Source organism: Hemitrygon akajei, chromosome 14, assembly GCF_048418815.1.
Source record: "Hemitrygon akajei chromosome 14, sHemAka1.3, whole genome shotgun sequence".
Classification (NCBI taxonomy): Eukaryota; Metazoa; Chordata; class Chondrichthyes; order Myliobatiformes; family Dasyatidae; genus Hemitrygon; species Hemitrygon akajei.
In genome coordinates this window covers 48,907,621-48,928,219 of record NC_133137.1, presented here as the reverse complement: position 1 = coordinate 48,928,219, position 20,599 = coordinate 48,907,621, and the positions used below count along the sequence as shown (strand labels likewise).

The window sequence follows — 20,599 nt, the reverse complement described above, 5'->3', positions numbered from 1 at the left end:
ATGCAGTTTGACTTTTTCTTGAATAGAAACAATCTGTTTTACCACTTCACAGCAAATGCATGTCAGAGAGCTGTTTAAAAAATCTTCTGGCAAGCAGCCACCCCACTTGGGTAATGGTGTGAATAGTTCTTCTTTGATTCTTTCCTCCACAGGGTTCCATAGCAGAAAAGAGAATAGTTTTTAATTAATTGATGGGTTAGGGAAATATGCCATATTGATAGAGGTGGATTTTTATGTGTTCTTGGCACGACCAGCATCAGTGTTTATCCTTTGATATCTAGAGCAGATGGTGGTGACCTTTTCTTCTTGGATTGCCTCATTCAGCTGTGTGGCTTGCTAAGACACCACAGAGTCCAACTAAGGATCAGCCACTTAAAATAAGCTAATTGCTCTGTAAGACTCTTAAAGCTCTTCGCCACTGCCAATATCTCAGCGGGTCTTAAATGATTTTGAGTGTTCCACCTCTACTCGTCCATTTGGAACTCCATTCCATGAGTAATACTTCCTGATATTAATCCTAAAATTTCCTTCATATTATTCATATTTTCTTAACACTGTAAAAGGTTCCATTCTATGCCAGCTCTGAGCATTTCTTTTAAGTTCCATTCCTTCATTTATTTCCCTAAACCTATTTTTCTCATTTACCCATCATCTGCCCCAATTCTCCTGCTACTCACCTATACTTTGGATAACTTTCAAAGCCATCAGTTAGCCTACTTTGGGATTAAAGTTTAATTTTACTTGTCACATGTACATTGAAATCTAGTGAAATGCATTGATTTGCTGCTAGGATCAATACAATATGAAAATGTGCTGGGGCAGCCTGCAAATAATCCCATGCTTCTGGCACCAACTTAGCATGCCCACAACTTACTAACCCTAAACCTATACATCTTTGAAATGTGGGAGGAAACCCACACGGATACCAGAAAAACATACCCACTCCTTACAGGTAGTGACAGAAACTGAACCCCAATCGTTAATGGCTGTTGCTGTAATATTTACACTAACGGCTACGCTACTGTGCTGCCCTACACGGTGTGAGAGAAAGACCAGTGAAGCGCTATGCTGTACAGAAAACATGCAAACTTCACACAAATAGTGCCTGAGTATGGATTGAACCCAGGTCACTAGAACTGTGAGACAGACTTGGCAAATGCCCACCCTTCTACAAGTGTTAGCCTATGACTTAATGTTCAGTTGCCATTGTTTTAGATACTTTTGGGATTTACTAACTAACCAATTCGCAAAGATTTTTTGAAGTAAATCTTGGATACAGCACTTGGAAATAACAGTAATTATTTTGAGGAATTTGTATGTTCCTATTGACAAGAGGTCTCAGTATTGGAGAAATGAAAGACTTGCTTTAAAGTTCATTTTGGTCATGCAGCACCAAGAGGAAGGGGTAGACTGTCGTTCAGGTTGCCCCAGCACTAATCCTAGAAGGTAATTCCAAGAGCAATAACATATTCTCATAGTACATAGGAAATATGAGTAGAAGCCTTTTGGCCTATCAATATTATTATGATTCATTATTCAAACTCAGCACTCTGCTCTAGTTCTCTCTGCATATTTCTTGTTTCTTCTAGCCTATGAACAATGTCTAAATCCTTATTGAATATATCTGATGTTTGGGCTCCAACTGCCTTCTGTGGTAATGACTTGTACAGGTTTACCATAGTCTGTGTGAAGAAATTTCTCCTTATCTCAGTCTTAAATAGCTTATCCTGTGATCCCTGGTCCTCAAATTCCCCATTCTTAGGACATCATTCCTGTATATAGTTTGTCAAGTCTTTTTGGAATTTGATGGCTTTCAATGAAATCCCCTCTCATTTTTCTAAACTCTAATTAATGTGAGCCAAATTGATGCAATTTCACTTCATTCATATACTTGCATCTTGGCAGTCAGTCTAGTGGACTTCTACTGAACTCCTCCAAAGTAAGAAAATCCTTCCTCAGATACAGAGACCAAACCTGCAAAATATTCTTGTCTCTCTGGGAGTGTACAGCTGTACTGAGGCCTATTCCTATACCAGAATCCTCTCACTATGGAATTCAGCCTTTATTCCCCTGTTGCATCTGGAGCAACGGGAATAGGTGGTGGGATGGAGATATGTCCCTATAAAAAGACATAGGAGTAGAACTAGGCCATTTGGCCCATCAAGTCTTCTCCCCCATTTAATCATGGTTGATCCTTTTTTCCCCTCCTCAGCCCCACTCCCCAGTCTTCTCCCAGTAACCTTTGATGCTGTATCCAATCAAGAGCCTATCAAGCTCTGCTTTAAATACACCCAATGACCCAGCCTCCACCGCTCCTTGTGGTAATGAATTCCACAAATTCACCACCCTCTGATTAAATAAATTTCTCCACATCTCTGTTTTAAATGGATGCCCCTCTTTCCTGAGGCTGTGCCCTCTTGTCCTAGATTCTTCCACCATGGGAAACATCCTTTCCACATCTACTCTGTCTAGGCCTTTTAACATTCAAAAGCTTTCAACGGGATACACCCCCATCCTTCTAAACTCCAGCGAGTACAGACCAAGAGCTATCGAATGTTCCTCGTATGATAACCCTTTCATTCCCAGAATCATCCTTGTGAAACTCCTCTGAATCCTCTTCAATGCCAGCACATCTTTTCTTAGATGAGGAGCCCAGAACTGTTCACAATACTCAAGGTGAAGCCTCACCAGTGCCTTATAAAGTGTCAGTATCACATCCCTGCTTTTGAATTCTAGACCTCTTGAAATGAATGTTAACATTGTATTTGAATTGAATTGACTTTATTACTTGCATCCTTCATATAAATGAGGAGTAAAAATCTTTACATTACGTCTAAGTCTAAATGTGCAATTTATAGTAATTTATAATAAATAACAAGTACAACAGGACAGTCAATATAACATAAAAATACAATTGTATCAGCATGAATTAATCAGTCTGATGGCCTGGTGTAAGAAGCTGTCCCAGAGCCTGTTGGTCCTGGCTGTTATGCTTTTATGCTGCGGTACCGTTTCCCGGGGATGGTAGCGGCCGGAAAGTTTGTGGTTGGGGTGACTTGGGTCCTCAATGATCTTTTGGGCCCTTTTTACACACCTGTCTTCCTCATCACCAACACTACCTGCAAATTAACCTTTAGGGTGTTTTGCACAAGCACTCCCAAGTCCTTTTGCATCCTTTTAGGATCTTCTCCCCATTAGAAAATAGTCTGCACATTTATTTCTTCTACCAAAGTTCATGGCCAAGCATTTTTCAACATTGTATTTCATTTGCCACTTTCTTGCCCATTCTCCTAATCTGTTTAAATCCTTCTGCAGACTACCTGTTTCCTCAACACTACCTGCTCCTCCACCAATCTTCGTATCATCTGAAAAGCCATCTGTTCCATTATCTAAATAATTGATATACAGCTGATTCTGAAAAAGAAGTGGTCCCAACACCGACCCCTGTGGAACACCACTAGTCACTGGCAGCCAACCAGACAAGGAACCTTTTATTTCCATTCGCAACCTCCTACCTATCAGCCAATGCTCTAATCGTGCTAGTAACTTTCCTGTAATACCATGGACTTTTAACTTGTCAAGCAGCCTCATGTGTGGCACCTTGTCAAAGGCCTTCTGAAAGTCCAAATATACAATATCCACTGCATCCCCTTTATCTATCTTACTTGTAATCTCCCAAAGAATTCCAACAGGTTTGTCAGGCAGGATTTTCCCTTAAGAAAACCATGCTGACTTTGTCTTATTTTGTCCTGTGTTACCAAGTTCTCCATCCTTAATAGTTGACTTCAACATCTTCCCAACTACTGAGGTCAGGCAATCTGGTCTATAATTTCCTTTCTGCTGCCTTCCTTCTTTCTTAAAGAGTGGAGTGACATTGGCATGCCAGAATCCAATGATTTTTGAAAGATCATTACCAATGCCTCCACAATCTCTACCACTACCTTTTCCAAAACCCTGGGGTGCAGCTCATATGGTCCGGGTGACTTGTGTAACCTTAGGTCTTTCAGCTTTTTGAGCACCTTCTCCCTTGTAATAGTAACTGCACCCACTTCTCTTTCCTTGCACCCTTCAACAGTTGGCACGCTGCTAGTGTTGACTACTAGACAGGTATTTGGAGGAATTTAAGGTGGGGGGTTATATGGGAGGTAGGGTTTGAGGGTCGGCACAACATTGTGGGCCGAAGGGCCTGTAATGTGCTGTACTATTCTATGTTCTATGTTCTAGTGTCTTCCACAGTGAAGACTGATGCAAAATACTCATTTGGTTCATCTGCCATCTCCTTGTCCCCTGTTATTATTTCTCTGGCCTCATTTTCTAGTGGTCTTATATCCTCTCTCATTTCTCTTTTAATTTTTACATACTTGAAAAAGCTTTTACTATCCACTTTGATATTGTTTGCTAGCTTGCTTTCGTATTTCATCTTTTTCCTCCTAATGATTCTTTTATTGCTCTCTGTAGGGTTTTAAAAGCTTCCCAATCCTCTGTCTTACCAATAATTTTTCTGTTGTTATATGCCCTCTCTTTTGCTTTTACATTACCTTTGATTTTCCTTGTCAGCCACAGTGGTACTATTTTGCCATTTGAGTACTACTTTGTTTTTGTAACATATCTATCCTGCACGCCTCATTTTTCACAGAAACTCACACCATTGGTGCTCTGCTGTCATCCCTGCCAGCCGGTTTACTTTGGCCAACTCCTCTCTCATGCCACTATATTCTACTCCACTGAAATACTGCTATGTCAGACTTTACTTTGTCCCTGTCAAATTTCAAGTTGAACTCAATCATATTGTGATCACTGTCTCCAAAGGGTTATTTTACCTTAGCTCCCTAATCGCCTCCGGTTCATTACATAACACCCAATCCAGCACAGCTGATCCCCTAGTAGGCTCAGTGACAAGCTGCTCTAAAAAGCCATCTTGTAGGCATTCAACAAATTCACTCTCTTGAGTTACATTGCCAACCTGGCATTCTCAATTGACTTGCATGTTGAAATTTTCCATGACTATCATAGCATTGCCCTTTTGACATGCCTTTTCTATTTCCTATTGTAATCTATGGTCCGTATCCCAGTTACTGTTACATTAGGGTCCTTTTATTCTTGCACTTTTATCCTCAACCCACAAGGATTCAACTTTTTCTGATCCTGTGTCACATTTTTTTAACTGATTTGATGCCATTCTTTATCAGCAGAGCTACACCACCCCTTCTGCCTACCTTCCTTCCCTCCACTAGCCCGCAGGTCACCCTTGGATGAGGTGTTGCACCTGATGAGCACCCCCCACCCCCCGATCAGGGTCACGTGAAGCTATGGGAGCAGGAGTTAGTGCTTATCATAATCCTGGTTATGTGACCACTGATGCCAGGCAGACAATCTCTGACGTATATTGGTCATGGCTGGGGTGACCTGTCCTGCAAGACACTGCCCAGAAGAAGGCAGTTGCAAACCACTTCTGTCTAAAAAATTTGCCAAGAGCAATCATGGTTGTGGAAAGACCATGATTGCCCACATCATACACCACGTCATCGATAGGCGAACTCTGCTGGATGTTTCCATTCAATGACTATTGCTCAAGAACCTTTCCCCCTTCTCAGTATAAGCACCATTGAGAGAACAATCCGGAACCTTGTTACTGTTTTCTAAGTGGTTAACCTCACATTTATCCACATCATAATGCATTTGCCATATATCTGCTTATCCCTCTACCTGTCCAAATCAACCTTGAACATCTCCGCAGCTTTCTCAAAGTTTCTCCTTCTACTGCCTTCCCAGTGCATATGTACTGAGGTATGCAATCAGTTAAACATCAACCGAGACAAAAGTATCCTTCAGGATTTTTAATGAGAATCTTTCTTGTGAAACTGCTGGAAGTTAAGTAAAATACATATTCGAATCAGAATTGCCATGCACCTGAAATACGTGGTGCAGTGGTACTTAATAACAATAAACATAATACTTACTGTACATCTACTAAATGTTTACCAATATTAATAAAAACTTAAGACTCACAGATATTACTGTTTCAAGGGTAAGTAAAGAGAGGATGGAGATGGACGTCTTTCCACTGTGTATTCAAAATCAAGTCCAAATTAACCTATGCAGGAAGAGATTAAAAAAAACAGCTTATGTACAAGAAGTGATGTTCATACAAAATAAACTGTGCCTCTAGAGGCTAGAACACTCCCCACCTGGCATCCATAGGTTATCAAACTTAACTACTGAAGCTAAAAATGAAATGGTTGTTTCCATAAGAGCAGAACTAGGCTATTTGATCCATTGAGTCTGCTCTGCTATTTCATCATGGCTGATCCAATTATCCTCTCAGCTCCAATCTGCTGTCTTCTCCCCATATCCTTTCATACCCTGACCAATCAAGAATCTATCAAACTCTGCCCTAAAGATACTTAAAGACTTGGCCTCCACAGCTGCCTGTGGCAAGAATTCCACAGATTCACCACTCTCTGGCTGAAGAATTTCTCCTTATATCCATTCTAAAAGGACGCCCCTCTATTCTGAGGCTGTGCCCTCTGGTCTTAGACTCTCCCACCATAGGAAACATCCTCTCCACATCCACTCTATCAATGCCTTTCACCATTCAATAGGTTTTAATGAGGTCGCCCCTCATTCTTCTGAATTCTAGTGAGTACGGTTCAGAGCCATCAAACGCTCTTCATATGACAAGCCATTCAATCCTAGAGTCATTGTGTATTTTCTCTCCGTTTAGAAAATAGTTAACCCTTTAATTTCTTCTACCAAAGTTCAAGACCATACACTTCCCAACACACTATTCCACCTAACATTTCTTTTCCCATTCTCCTGACCTGTCTAAGTCCTCCTGTAGCCTCTCTACTTCCTCAAATCTACCTGCCCCTCCACCTATCTTCATATTGTCTGAACAAACTTTGTAACAAAGCCATCAATTCCATTGTCCAAATCATTGACATAAAACATAAAAAGAATTGGTCCCACTGCAGACCACTGTGAAACACCACTAGTCACCAGAAGCCAGCTAGAAAGGCTCCCTTTACTCTCACTCTTTGACAATCAGCCACTGCTTTGTGCGTGCTAGAAACTTTCCTGTAATAACATAGGCTCCTAGTTTGTTAAGCAGCTTCATGTGAGGAATATTGTCAAAGGCATTCTGAAAATTCTAGTACACAACATCAACTGATTCTCCTTTGTCTATCCTGCTGATTTTCCTTTGAGGAAACCATGCTGACTACAGCCTATTTTACTATGTGCGTATAAGTACCCTGAGACCTCATCCTTACTAATTGACTCCAACATCTTCCCAACCGCTGAGGTCAGACTAACTGGCTTATAGTTTCCTTTCTTCTTCTTCTCTCCCTTCTTGAAGAGTGGAGTGATGTTTGCAATTTTCCAGTCTTCAGGAATTATTCCAGAATCTAGTGGTACTTGAAAGGTCATTACAAATGCCTCCATGATCTCTTCTGAACTCTGGGATGTACACCATCTGGTACAGGTGATTTATCTACCTTCAGACCTTTCAGTTTCCCAAGAACCTTCTCTCTAGTTATGGTAACTTCACACACTTCATGACCCCTGACACCTGGAACTTTCAGCATATTGCTAGTGTCTTCCACAGTGAAGACTGATGCAAAATACTTATTCAGTTCGTCTGCCATTTCATTCTCCCCCATTACCACCTCTCCAGCTTTGTTTTCCAGTGGTCTGATACCCACTCTTGCCTCTCGTTTATGCTTTATGTATCTGAAGAAACTTAATATTATTGGCCAGCTTACTTTTGTATTCCATCTTTACCTTAATGACTTTTTTAGTTACCTTCTGTTGGTTTTTAAAGCTTCCCAATCCACTAAATTCCCATTAATTTTTGCTCTATGCCCTTTCTTTTACTTTTATGTTGGATTTGACTTGTTAGCCATGGTTGTGTCATCTTTCTTTTAGAATACTTTTTCCTTTTTGGGATGTATATAAGCTGGTCTTCCGAATTGCTTCCAGAAATTCCAGCCATTGTTGCTCTGCCGTCATCCCTGCCAGTGTTCTTTTCCAATCAATTCTGGCCAACTCCCCTCTCATGCCTTTACTCCACTGTAATACTGATACAGCTTGCCCCACCTTCTTTTAATTTGCTCCTATTAATCTATCCCAAACATCAATTGATCAATGCTCAAAGCACTTTGTTGCTGCCATAACCCGCTGCTGTCTTTTAACCTCAGACAGTCAACCTGAATTAAGTTCCCTCGTCTCCAAACTTCTGATGTCCGGATTGTCCACTGATCAAAGCTCCTTTTTGCTGCTGCGATCTGCTGCTGCCTTTTTATCCTCGGGGGCATTGGACCTGATTGAAGTCCCCTCCCTGATTTCTGGGTTGGCCACTGGTCAAAATTATTTTGTTTAGTAAGTCTTTGGCAAAAGAAGGATAGTCTCAGAGACTTGTTTTGCAATCAGTCTTAGTACACAATACTTAACTGTTCTCACTTTGAGTTTTCTATCTTTCCCAGATTTGTGTGATTAACCCTAAAGACCAATCATACCTTTTGTCTTGATTCCCTTTCAGTAAGATGACATCAGCTGCAAGTAAATTTACCCTCTCAGTTTTCCACATTCTCTGAAGCTAGAGATTACTAATGTACTTTCTTTGCCACCTTAGCCAAAATGTTCTGGCCAAATTCTGGAACTGCCTCCATTGCTGCCTATATACTGTAGGTCGGCTTCATTAAAGTGACCTGGCGGAACAGGAGGCGAGCCAACCTTTTTTGTCAGAAACATAGTAAGAGTCAAAATATGAGGTCCATCTGGATCTGTAGAGACTGAAGTAAGTGGTCTGGAGTTTACAGCAGCTGTGATCTTGGACATGAAGGTTGACAGAATGTCACGTGTGAGCTTTGAAAACCCAATTTTAAGGAATATTGTATCAAGGATCTGACGCCTGAAACTAATCATCCTTTTCCCAAGAACTGCCCGTATGTGAAGCATTTTGTTGGGTGGAGGGGGTATTGAAACTCCATATGCAATCTTGATCAGACAAGCAGTTATTCACATGGTTGCTGTTGCAGCCTTTGGCATCAATTTGAAGCTGTCTACAGGCTCTGGTGAAATTGGCTCCACAGTCAGACTTTAATTGCTTCACTGGTCCTCTGATTGTGAAGAAGCTTCTGAGAGCATTGGTGAAACCAGATGAGTCTAATGATTCGATAACTTCAATGTAAATAGTATGTGTGCTGATGCAGGTAAAAATGACAGCCAAGGTTTACAATTTGCACGACCTCCACTTGTTTTCCTTGTGGCAATGGAACACGTGCCAAACACATCCAAATCCACATACGTAAATACAGGGTCAGTGCTCAAATGATCTGTGTCTGTTCCTGCTTCCTACCCTGCAACTTGTGATATGTCATGCAACTGTTAATCAAGCTACCAATTGTTCATTTTCCTCCAACGATCCATAAACCTGTTCCTGCTGCTCATACGGCTCCTTCAGTATAATGCCGGCCTCGAGGACATGTTTATGGGAACGTCGAGTGGAGAGATTAGATGGTGCCTACCCGTCATGTTGATTGGGTGAGTTTCTTCTAAAATGAGTTGTACCTTCTTAATACATCCTCCAACTTGCAGCAGCCCTTCGAGAAAGGGGCAGAGTTTACTAAGGGAACTTCGTTTTGGAAGAGATTCCTGCCTTGTGATGCATTACACTTCCTTTGCAGATTTCCTGTCTTTAAGCAACAAAAAGGATTCTAACCTTTGCCTGATTCATTTGCTCTGGTGCTGAGTGGTTGGTTATAAATGTGCCACCACTGCAAAGGCTGTTTTTGGCTGCAACTGTAGAGGAATGAGCCGGCCAGTCACTCTGGTAAGCGACTTCCAGCTTGAAAAGCGCTCAAAGCATGCCTTGAAATGAGTGATGTTAGTTGAAACTTGATGGCATATTTCTATATCTGCCTCTGTCAGCAGGAAGTTTTCGACATAGTTGATTCTATGTTTTTGTTGGGGTTGAGCCAGAAATGCTAGGCCAATTAATCATGAGGAGAGGGTGAGCTGATTACCTTGGACTGCTCTTGTGGCATGATCAGCTGGGTTGAGATCAGTGGGGACATAGTTCCATTGGCTCTTCTGGGTTGATCACCCGATGCATATGACACTGCTATGTACATAAACATAGAATCTCCATCTTTTATTAATTATGTAACAGAGCACAACTTTATAGTTGGTGAAGAACTTAATATAATCTAATTCTGTGTCCAGCTCTTTATCATCTCTGCCGTCTCAACTGCTAAAACAGTAGAACCGAGTTCAAGCCTTGGTATGATGAGATCTGGTCTGTGAGTAAGTAATGCCTTGCCCGGGATAAATCCAACTTCACTATATCCAGTAGCATCTGTGACCTTCAGATATTCAATAGCATCAATAGATTTAGTTGATGTACCACAGAAAATGCAGAACTCTGTCTTTAGAGCTAGTAGAGAGTGGAATTGTTGTGTAGGTTCTTGGAATTTTAAAACTTTTGAGATCCTGAATGGAAGAGCACTATTGCTGCCACTGCTCTTGTTTCTCTTTAGGGAGTGGGACGACCCGTCCACGAGTGTCTGAGGTCACCTCTCTTAACTTGTACCATCCCTGGATACTGACTGGAGAGGAAATCCAAGAGGGTCAAATAGGCTGTTGATGTTTGATAACACATGACATGTAAAGGGTCTTTTGGTATTTGGACCTGGAAAGTAAGGGTGCCAGTAACAAGGTCTTATCCAAGGGTCAGACTGTGCTGCAGAGCATTGAGGTACTGTCAGAGATCAAGATTAGGTAATCCTTTGACCAGATCTTCAGATGGGAGATGTTACTTGACCTCAGCCCTGTTGGATGCGATCTTATGCAGTCTGAGATTAGACTGTGCATGTCTTGCACTGCTTTCACCATGCTGACTGCTTCTTCTACTCTAGAGAATGATTTAAGTCCATCCTCAACTTAGAAATGCCTCTCTGTGTGCTTCCATGCTTCAGTCCAGAATTCCTTCCCTCCCTCGATAGTTCTCCCCTTAAGCCCATAGATTGCCACAGCTGACAGATACCAAACACTTGAATTCTCATGTGGTACTCCCGAATCTCGTTGTCCATTTGGTGGTCATGAAAACAAAAACCTGAGGTAGTCTCGATGATCCTCTCTCACTAGGAGGCTGTGAAACACTTGTTCGATGTCTCCCATCATTGCGATGGACTCAGTTCTGAAGCATATGAGAACCCAAGTAGACTGTTACTGAGGCCTTGACCCTGCAAGAGCACATTATTGAAAGTACCTTTGAACTGTGCGCTTGAATCAAGAACAGTTCATATTTGTGCAGCTTTCTGTTGTCAGAATCCCTCTGCCTACACAATCCATATCCTTCCATTTTCCTCTCATTTCTGTGTAAATGTAAATGTCTCTTAAAATTCCCTAATATATCTATCTCTACCACCACCCCAGGCAGTGCATTCCAAGCACCTACCACTCTCTGTGTAAAAAGAACTTGCCCTTCATATCTCCTATGAAATTATCTCCTCGCATCTTAAATGCATGCCCTTTGGTTTTAAACATTTCAACCATGGAAAAAAGATGGTGTATGTGCGTACTCTATCTATGCCTCTCATAATCTTATAAACCTCTATCAGATCTCCTCTCAGCCTCCGCCACTTTAGAGAAAACCCAACCCAAATTTCTCCAGCTTCTTATTATAACACATGCCCTCTAATCTTGATAACATCCTGGTAAACCTTTTTTATATAATTCTTATTGTAACCTGTAGTAATTTTGTTTTGTATTGCCGTGCACTGCCACAAAACAGCAAATTTCACAACGTATGTCACTGATAATAAACCTGAATTTGAATCCATTTCTAATATGCCAATTCTGCTTGTAAACCTTCTGGATCATTGCCAGCTGTGCTTCAGACACCTTAGGGATAATGAAAGTAAAAATTTGATCAGTCTTATCTATTCTGTGTGTAGGAACTACAGAAAGTCTGATAGGTGGAAATTACCTAGGTGAGCAAATACAGGAAACCCCAGGACACAGAAAACCTAATTTAGAGAAATCGATTTAGTATAAAATCTCCCAGACTGCTATAGGATACTGTTCTCGAATAATTTCACCAGGAAATAATACAGAGATCACCCACAGAAAAAAAAACAAAACTCCTCCAAACTCTCCTTTGGGAAAGGTCAAATGTTATAAATCCTGAGCCGCCTCTCGTTCACCACACTATTAAACTCATAATAGTTTTCATGCTGATTAGCAGATCATCTCCCATTACTCTACTACGGCTTCAATCTAACAAGCATTTCACAGCTCCTATCACCTACACTATCCTTCCCTAGTCTACCCTTTGCAAATCAGTCCCCAAGTGCTGTTGAGGGTAAAGATTTCCCATTACTATTTTCGAGGAATTTGTTTTTAACTAAGGAAAGACTGTTTACAGACAGGAATGGAACCCTTGTGTAACCCGGGCTCCCTCGTATAACTTACAGAGAATATATAAGGGCGATGTATCTGTGGAATTCATTGCCACAGATGGCTGTGCAGGCCAGGACATTGGGTATATTTAAAGTGGAGGTTTTAAGTTCTTGATTAGCAAGGGTCTCAAAGTTACGGGGAGAAGTCAAGAGAATGGGGTTGAGAGAGAATATAAATCAGCCACAATGGAATGGCAGAGCAGACTCAATGGGCCAGATAGCCTAATTCTGCTCCTTTGTCTTATAGTGATTCTTAGAAATCAGAAGTATGGAAATGTAGAATAATACAGGCTGAAATCTTAGCATCACATATACAAAATGCTGGAGGATCTCAGCAGGCCAGGCAGCATCTAGAAAAAGAGTACAGTCAACTTTTCAGACTGAAACCCTTTGGCAGGACTGGAGAAGGTTTAAAAGGTGAGGGAGGAGAGAGAGAAACACAAGGTGACTTGTGAAACCTGGAGGGGGAGGGTTGAAGTAAAGAGCCGAGAAGTTGATTGGTGAAAGAGACAGAAGGCCATGGAAAAAGAAAAGCGGGAAGGAGCACCAGGGGGAAGCGATGGGTGGGCAAGGAGATAAGGTGAGAGAGGGAAAAAGGGGATGGGGAATGGTGAAGGGGGGGCAGTTGGGGAGCATTACTGGAAGTTAGAAAAGTCGATGTTCATGCCATCAGGTTGGAGTCTACCCATACGGAATATAAGATGTTGTTCCTCCAACCTGAGTGTGGCCTCATCACGACAGTGGAGGAGGGCATTGATGGGCATATCAGAATGGAAATGGGAAGTGGAATTAAAGTGGGTGGCCACTGGGAAATCCTGCTTTTTCTGGCGGATGGAGCAACGGGCTGAAATCTTGTCTGGTTTCATCTTCTATACATCCGGCTGCTGTTGAAATGTAAAATTTCTCAGTTTTTTTTCCCCCACGGCTTTGCAGATGGACGAGAGACACAGGGCATTGGTTTGCTTCCAGAATCGAAACTCTCAGAAAAAACTGTTGTGAAGATCAAAGATCAAGATCCAGTCCCAGAAGAGCAGGTGAGAACATGTTTACAATGCCTCATTTCCTGAGGGTAGGCAGCCCATTGCTGTGCAGTCACCACGTCAGGAGTTCACCGGAAGCTCCCTATTTATGTTGCACTTCTGGTCTGGTTCCAATATCGAGCTGCAGCAACTCCATGAAAATCCTTGGCTATTGTTCACAGTTACGTGGAATTTTAGGAAATGTTTTTTTTTATTCATATCCAACAATAGATAGATGGGCGGCACAGTAGTGTGGTGGTTAGCACAATCACTATACAGTGCCAGTGATCACTCATTGGAGTTTGATTCCTGCTGCTGTATGTAAGGAGCTTGTATGTTCTCTCTTGACCATGTGGGTTTCCTCCTGGTACTCCAATTTCCTCCCACATTCTAAAGACTTTGGGTTAGGGTTTAGTAAGTTGTGGTCATGCAACGTTGGTGCTGGAATCTCAGATTGTGTTGGACGTTGACACAAAACAACATGTTTCATTGAATATTTCTATGTTTTGATGTACATGTGACATAAAGATAATCTTTAAATATTTAGATGAAAGTGATAATGTGATATTGTTAATTCTTTATTGATCTCTTGCTTTTGTTGGAGAAGGATTAAAACCTCATTTTTGCCAGGAACTTGCCTAGGTACACAATTAAGTTGAATACCTGATGCCTCACTATTTAAATACAAAACTATTTGTAAGTGTGCTGTTTCTTCATTGTTCACCTGCTTGGTAGGGCAGTCAGTCTAAAGAAACCCTTGCCAAGTTGTAGAAATTTAAAACTTTCCTCTGTTGTTTGAAAGTTGTGTCAATTTGCATTGCCAGTCCAAGCTCTGTCCTTTTTTAAAATAGCTTTTTAACACTTTAAGGCTGGCAGAATGGTCTGAAGCATATTGAAAGGTCTAGAAGGAGTGAATGTGCAGAGGATGTTTCGAGTAGTGGGACAGTTTAGGATCAGAGGGCATAGCCTCAGAATAGACAGATATCCCTTTACAACAGAGATAAGGAGAAATTTCTTTAGCCAAAGGGTGATGAATCTGTGGAATTCATTGCCACACATGGCTGGGTCATTAGGTATACTTAAAATGGAGATTGTAGGTTCTTGACTAGTAAGGGCATCAAAGGTTATAGGATGAAGGCAGGAGAATGGGGTTGAGAGGGATACTAAATCATCAATGATGAAATGATGAGCATACTCAGTGGGCCGAATGGCCTAATTCTGCTCCTATGTATTATGGTCCTATTGTCAGCAATGTTACATCACAGTTATGTATTTGAGTATGGAATCTGACAGCAGCTGTTGTTATCTTCGAGCCATAGGGTATGGTATGCCGAACCAGGCACATTTTGCCCATATTTTAGAGCAGACTAAACTTGCTATTTTGCATGATGAAAATTCTCTAGATGTATCGTTGTACACTTGGCAAGCAAAAGCCAAGTTTTATTTATCTAATAGGGTTTCCTTACATTTATCACATGGTGACTTAGCTTTGAAATCAGAATATTTGTTGGTCTATTTGTAATTGGCTTGTTTAGATGTGGCATATTGGTGGTCTTTGTGTTTTCTTTTGTATGCAGGAGCTTGAGGCTTATGTAGAAGAATCTGACTCGGATGGGGACTTCAGAAGTGGTGTCTATAACACCCTCTCACCAGAAGAGCGAGAAAAGGAGAGGCGAGAAAGGGAGGAATCTAGGAGAGTGCTTCTGGAACTAAAGAGTGTGCTGGGATTCAAGGCATCTGAGTTGGAGAGGCAGAAGTGGAAGCAACTTCTTTTCAATGACCAAGGTGAGTCACAGGAGGGATTTGGTAATTCAACAGCCCACCATGTCTATAACAGCTTTTTAACAGAATTCTTTCAAATTACATTTAGTTCCAGTGATGGTTGTGTCCAGGCTGTTTCCTGGTGCTGAGACTTGGCAACTCTTGCGAGCAATGAGTCAGTCAGACAGTAGGGGGAGTCAGGTGCTCACCTGCAGAATTCAGTCACAGCTTCTGTACCAGTAGCACAGCTGGTCAGTGGAAATGTGAATGATGTCTTGGTCACTCTTTTGTTGGACTGCTAGAAAATTGGCACCACATACCAATGTCAAACTGAACACTTGATAGAGGTGTACAGGATGATAAGAGGCATAGACTGAGTGAATAGCCAGAGACTTTTTCCTAGGGCAGAAATGGTTAATACAAGGGGGCATAATTTTAAGGTGCTTGGAGCAAAGTATAGGGGGTATGTCACAGGTAAGTTTTTTACACAGAGAATGGTAGGTGCGTGAAACTGGTAAAGGTACTTAGGTGTATTTAAGAAACTTTTATATAGGCATATGGATGATCGCAAATGGAGGGCTACTTTACGATAGGTTAAAAGGTTTGTGCACCATCATGGGCCAAAGAGCCTGTAGTGTGCTGCAGTGTTCTATGTTCTAATGGACAGCTTTCATTTCAGGAACAGCAAGTCGTATACAATGTGAGTCTGAGGGCAATCTTCACTCTGAATAGATAAAAATATTGTTGCAGCAGGTTGATAAATATCAGTGTCTATTCTGAGGCAGTGGAAGGGGAGGTGCTAGAAGAACTCCTGGACTGGCAAGTAGATAAAGGAGTTAAAACAAGGAAATTGTCACCAAGACAGAAAACATTATCTGTATCCAGACCAGTAGGAATGGGTGGCCTAATTCAGAATTGGTATCTACACAGTGGGTGATGGACTGTGGGGAGACTGTCACCATCGCCAGTCAAAGGGAAACTAATGAGCAGACTCAGTGATTCCAAAAAACTGGAATCAGTGATTGGTCTGATGTTCCCTGCTTCCGAGACACTAGCATCAGTAATGGGGTCCGATGTTCCCTACATCGAGAACATCAGGATCAATAACAGGATCTGGTGTTCCCCACATCTGGAGCAACAGGATCAGTAATGGGTCTGTGTTCCCTACCTCTGAACACTGGGATCAGTAACAGAGTAATGGATCTTGTGTTCCCGATGTCTGGAAAACCAAGGTCTGTGTTTCCTACCTCCAGAACACCAGGACTAGTAATGGGCGTGCTGCTGTTGGGGTCAGCGATGTGTCTAGTGAAGCCCAGCTCTAAAACACCAGGGTCATCAATGCACACACCAGCTCTGAGAAGCCAGGATCTAATTCACCTCCCTACTGCTCTCTTTTCTGTGGGTGTCCTTGCAGGCATGTAAGTAATTAACACTAGTAAAGAGCTGTCACAAATGAATGTGACAGCTGCAATCTCTAGAGGTAACATAAAATGAGTAAGAATGAGTTAATTATAATGTGCCTTTTTTTAATTAATCTATTAAGCTAACCGTGCCATGTCTCAAATTTCTTTAATAGCTGCTCTGAAAACACTTTCATCATTGGACTTGACACAGTCAGTGAGAGAATCTGTGGCTCCTCAGGACATGGATGCAAATGACAGAGGTCATCAGAGTTGTGATGAGCATTTGCAGGAGATAGACCTCAGTGAATTAGATGTCTTCACAGATGTCCAGCAATGCTGCAAGGCAACAGGATCAGAATCCACCGATATGCAATTGAACAGCACCAGCGACAGCACCATCCTCAGTGGTATTAGTAGAATCGGGAATGCAGATGGCAGCCTAGCTTGCCACTCAGACACCACAAACTTGTCTAAAGAAAAGCAAGAATATCCCCAATCAGCTTGCCCTGAACAGCAACAGACAGCTGTCAGACAGAGACTCGCAGAGAGACACGGACCAGCCTCCCTGCATCTAACCTCAGCTCTGGCAGCACAAGCTGTTGCTCGCTCGCATACCTTTGCCAGCTTTCAAGAACAGACTTTTGGAGATGATGATGACGATGACGACGATGAAGATGACAGGGTGATGATGGCAGAGAAAAGAGGCACAACACTGGAAATTTTTGGAAAGAACATTGCATGTAATGATACTAAAATTTGAGCTCTGTACATGGTAAATAACAATTATAACATGATAGTTATTTATAATTTTAAAGACAGGATGATGTAATGTAGTAAGTACTTACTTTAAAACAAAACACCAGCTATGTACTTACTCCTTCCAGTGTGGGTTTTCATTGTGAACCCTGTGTGAACACACTGCCGTCGTCACTGGAACAATGCTCAGTGTCACAAGCAGTCAAGTGAATTACGATTTATTGTGCCTAAATGCACTGAGGTCTTGTGCAAAGGGTCTAGGTCATAAAGAAATTCTTTGGAGTATTGCAAGAATCTTGAATACCCTACATAATGCCTACTGACGCTCAGCCCTTCTTACCAAAATGCACCATTGTTACTGATTATGTGGCTGGTGAAAGAAATATAGTGTATTCAATCAGTTCATCTTTAACCATCTCCAAAAATAGTGCAACTGTTCCTGAAACCAGACTCCTGCACTAGTAATCCAAAGATACAAGTTTAAATCCCATGTCACATTTGAAAGTTTTCATTCAATATTTTAAAATTTTAAATAAAAATCTGGCATTAGTGAAAATTACAAAATCCTATTTCCGTGAAGGAAGGAAATCACAGCCCTTCCCTATAACTCCATTTCCACACCAACCCTGTCCTGGCCATTGACCTTTACAGCCCAAGAATGAAATTGAAGGTGAGGTCACTGCATTCACTTTTTCTTCCCATCAACAAAGTTCAGTGACAAATCTGAGCCTTGTTTAGAATTTAAATAACCTCTGGAGTCACCAATCTGCATTTAATAATTTAAATACAAAGGCCTAGATATTCACCTGGTACAACAAAATTCATCAAGACACATTCATTATAAAAATGAGTCTAGAAAACTTACATTCAAAATTTAACATCCTGCCAGGTGTGGTAGAGGCATTAGGAGCATTTAGGAAACTCTTAGATAACCAGGGCACCTTGGGCCAAAGTGCCTGCACTGTGCTGTAGTGTTCTCTGTTCTAAAAACAAACAAAATAAAAACTGCAGATGCTGGAAATCCGGAAAAAAAGGAAAATGTTGGAGATACTCAACAGGTCAGGTAGTATCTATACAGAGTTAATGTATCTGGTCAGTAGCAAGCTCTAATGAAAGGTACCAGTTGGAAAGTAAACAAGTAGTGTGATGAAGCTCTGGAACAAGAGGGAGGTGATCTGGAATAGGAGGAGACCAGAGGAAATATTGGTGAAAATAATTTCTGTGAGAGGGGACATAAAGGCTATTTAATTGTTTACAAAGATAGCATTAACAATACCCAGCAGTCCAAATCTCTCTCATTATTTAATTTATTTTAGGAGACATTTAAATGTATACCAATGCCTGCCAGGTTACTAATTAACTTGACTCAGCTGGAGGAGGTGTAAATAGTAGATGAGTGAGTTAGATGGGAGAAAATAATCCAGCTGGATCTATAGGACATAAATCTGCATGCTGGAAATTTGTAATGAAAGAGAAATTGGTGGTTACCCAGCAAACCAGCAGTATTTGTGGAGAAAAATCAAGTTAACATTTAATTGTTCTTTCAAATACCAGTCTTTGCTTTTTTATGTTTCGCTCTTCACAAATCCTGCGTAACCTGTAGAGAATTTGCAGCATTTATATCAATAATCTCAAGTTATTTACCCATTCCCTGTGGTGATTAATACAGGAATGTTATTGCAGAAACTGATTCGATCCTGACCTCCAGCACTGCCTGTGTGGAGTCTGCATGTTCTAACTGTGAGCATGTGGGTTTCTATGAGTGCTCCAGTTTCTCCCCAAACCCCAATCCCGGTGACCTCTGTAAGGAGTTTCTGTATATTTCCCTAGGTCCTCCAATTTCCTCCCATGGTCCAAAGACGTAATAGGTAGGATAATTGGTTATTGTAAATTGTCCCGTGATGAGATAAGGGTTAAATTGGAGTTGTGGGTTATTGCTGGGTGATACAGTTCTAAGGGCTGGAAAGGCCTATTCCACACAGTATCTCCAAATAAAAATAAGTAAATAGATAAATGTGTATGGGTTAGCAATTAATTGGATGTGAAAGTGAGTGGTAAGATCGTTTGCAGACAATATGAAGATAGGTGAAGGGGAAGGTAGTGTTGAGGAAGCAGGGAGTCTGCATCTGTGGAGGCCAAGTCATTGGGTTTAAAGTGGAGGTTGATAGGTCCTTGATTAATAAGAGCATTGAAGGTTACAAGGTGAATTCAGGAGAATGGTGTGAGAGGGATAATAAATCAGCCATGATGAAATGGTGGAACATACTCGATAGGCCAAATGGCCTAATTCTGCTGCTATGTTTTCTGGTCTAATCTAGGGGGAGTTAATGAGAATGTGAGTAGAATTTTTAAAAATGGGATTAGTGTTAGTGTGTGTGTATGATGGTCAGTGTGGACTTTGTTGGTTGAAGGGCCTTTATCTGCTATTTCTCTGCTACTTTTCATGAAATATGCTGCTGTGTACTGTGAAATCAAATTTTTATTTTGACCCTTATTGGATGGCCACAGTCATGTACTCTTTTAAGTTCGTCTCAAGAATTTTCCTCACAATAGAAAAGCTAGCACAAACACTGAATTAATTGCTCAGAATTATTGAATTAATGTTCCTTAAATGCTAAGAGTGAAATCTCTGCTTGGAACTGCTTACCCAGTGAATGAATCAATAAATTAATCTTTAACATCAGACTTGTTTATTCCAAAGGGGTTATAAACCCACTGAAGCCAGAATTGTTTAAAGTTGCAACTGTTGATACCTGCTTTTCCACCCTCTTGGGACTAAATTGCTTTATGGAATTTTAATTAATAGTAGTCCTCATCTAACTTAAGGTTTTAAGAGTGATAATTTGTTAAGAATGATGGACATTAAACTGTGCAGATTGTAGTTTGTTTTCATAATGTATCCAGACTAGTGTTGAAGTACATTACACAGTGAGATGTACTGAGGCATAATATCCCCTCCTACCCACCTCACAACTTCCCCATACCCTCAATCTACCTGTGGGGGCTGCTGACTTAAGAATTATTACTGGTGTTTGGGAAGGTACCACAACTGGACTTCCTATTCACTGGACAATAGTGAGGTAAAATAAGTCAATCGTGAATATACTGTGGTGTGAAAGCAGGAGGGGGTTGGTGGTGAGAGCTACAGAAACAATCAGATTTTGTTCTATCTTAAGCTGATGCAGTTGAATTAGTGACC

The 20,599-nt window shown here is 41.2% G+C and overlaps 1 protein-coding gene across 3 annotated transcripts in view; it reads left to right on the top strand.

Moving 5' to 3' along the window:
* The window catches only part of vezt (vezatin, adherens junctions transmembrane protein), a 120,076-nt gene extending 99,998 nt beyond the window's left edge, over positions 1-20,078 (top strand). For all 3 annotated transcript variants that reach the window (XM_073065986.1, XM_073065988.1, XM_073065987.1), the window contains 3 exons: positions 13,395-13,495; positions 15,058-15,265; positions 16,818-20,078. In XM_073065986.1, coding sequence (XP_072922087.1) covers positions 13,395-13,495; positions 15,058-15,265; positions 16,818-17,404 — 896 coding nt within the window. In that variant the 3' untranslated portion in view covers positions 17,405-20,078. The remainder of the gene's footprint in view (positions 1-13,394; positions 13,496-15,057; positions 15,266-16,817) is intronic.
* The last annotated feature ends 521 nt before the right edge of the window (positions 20,079-20,599 follow it).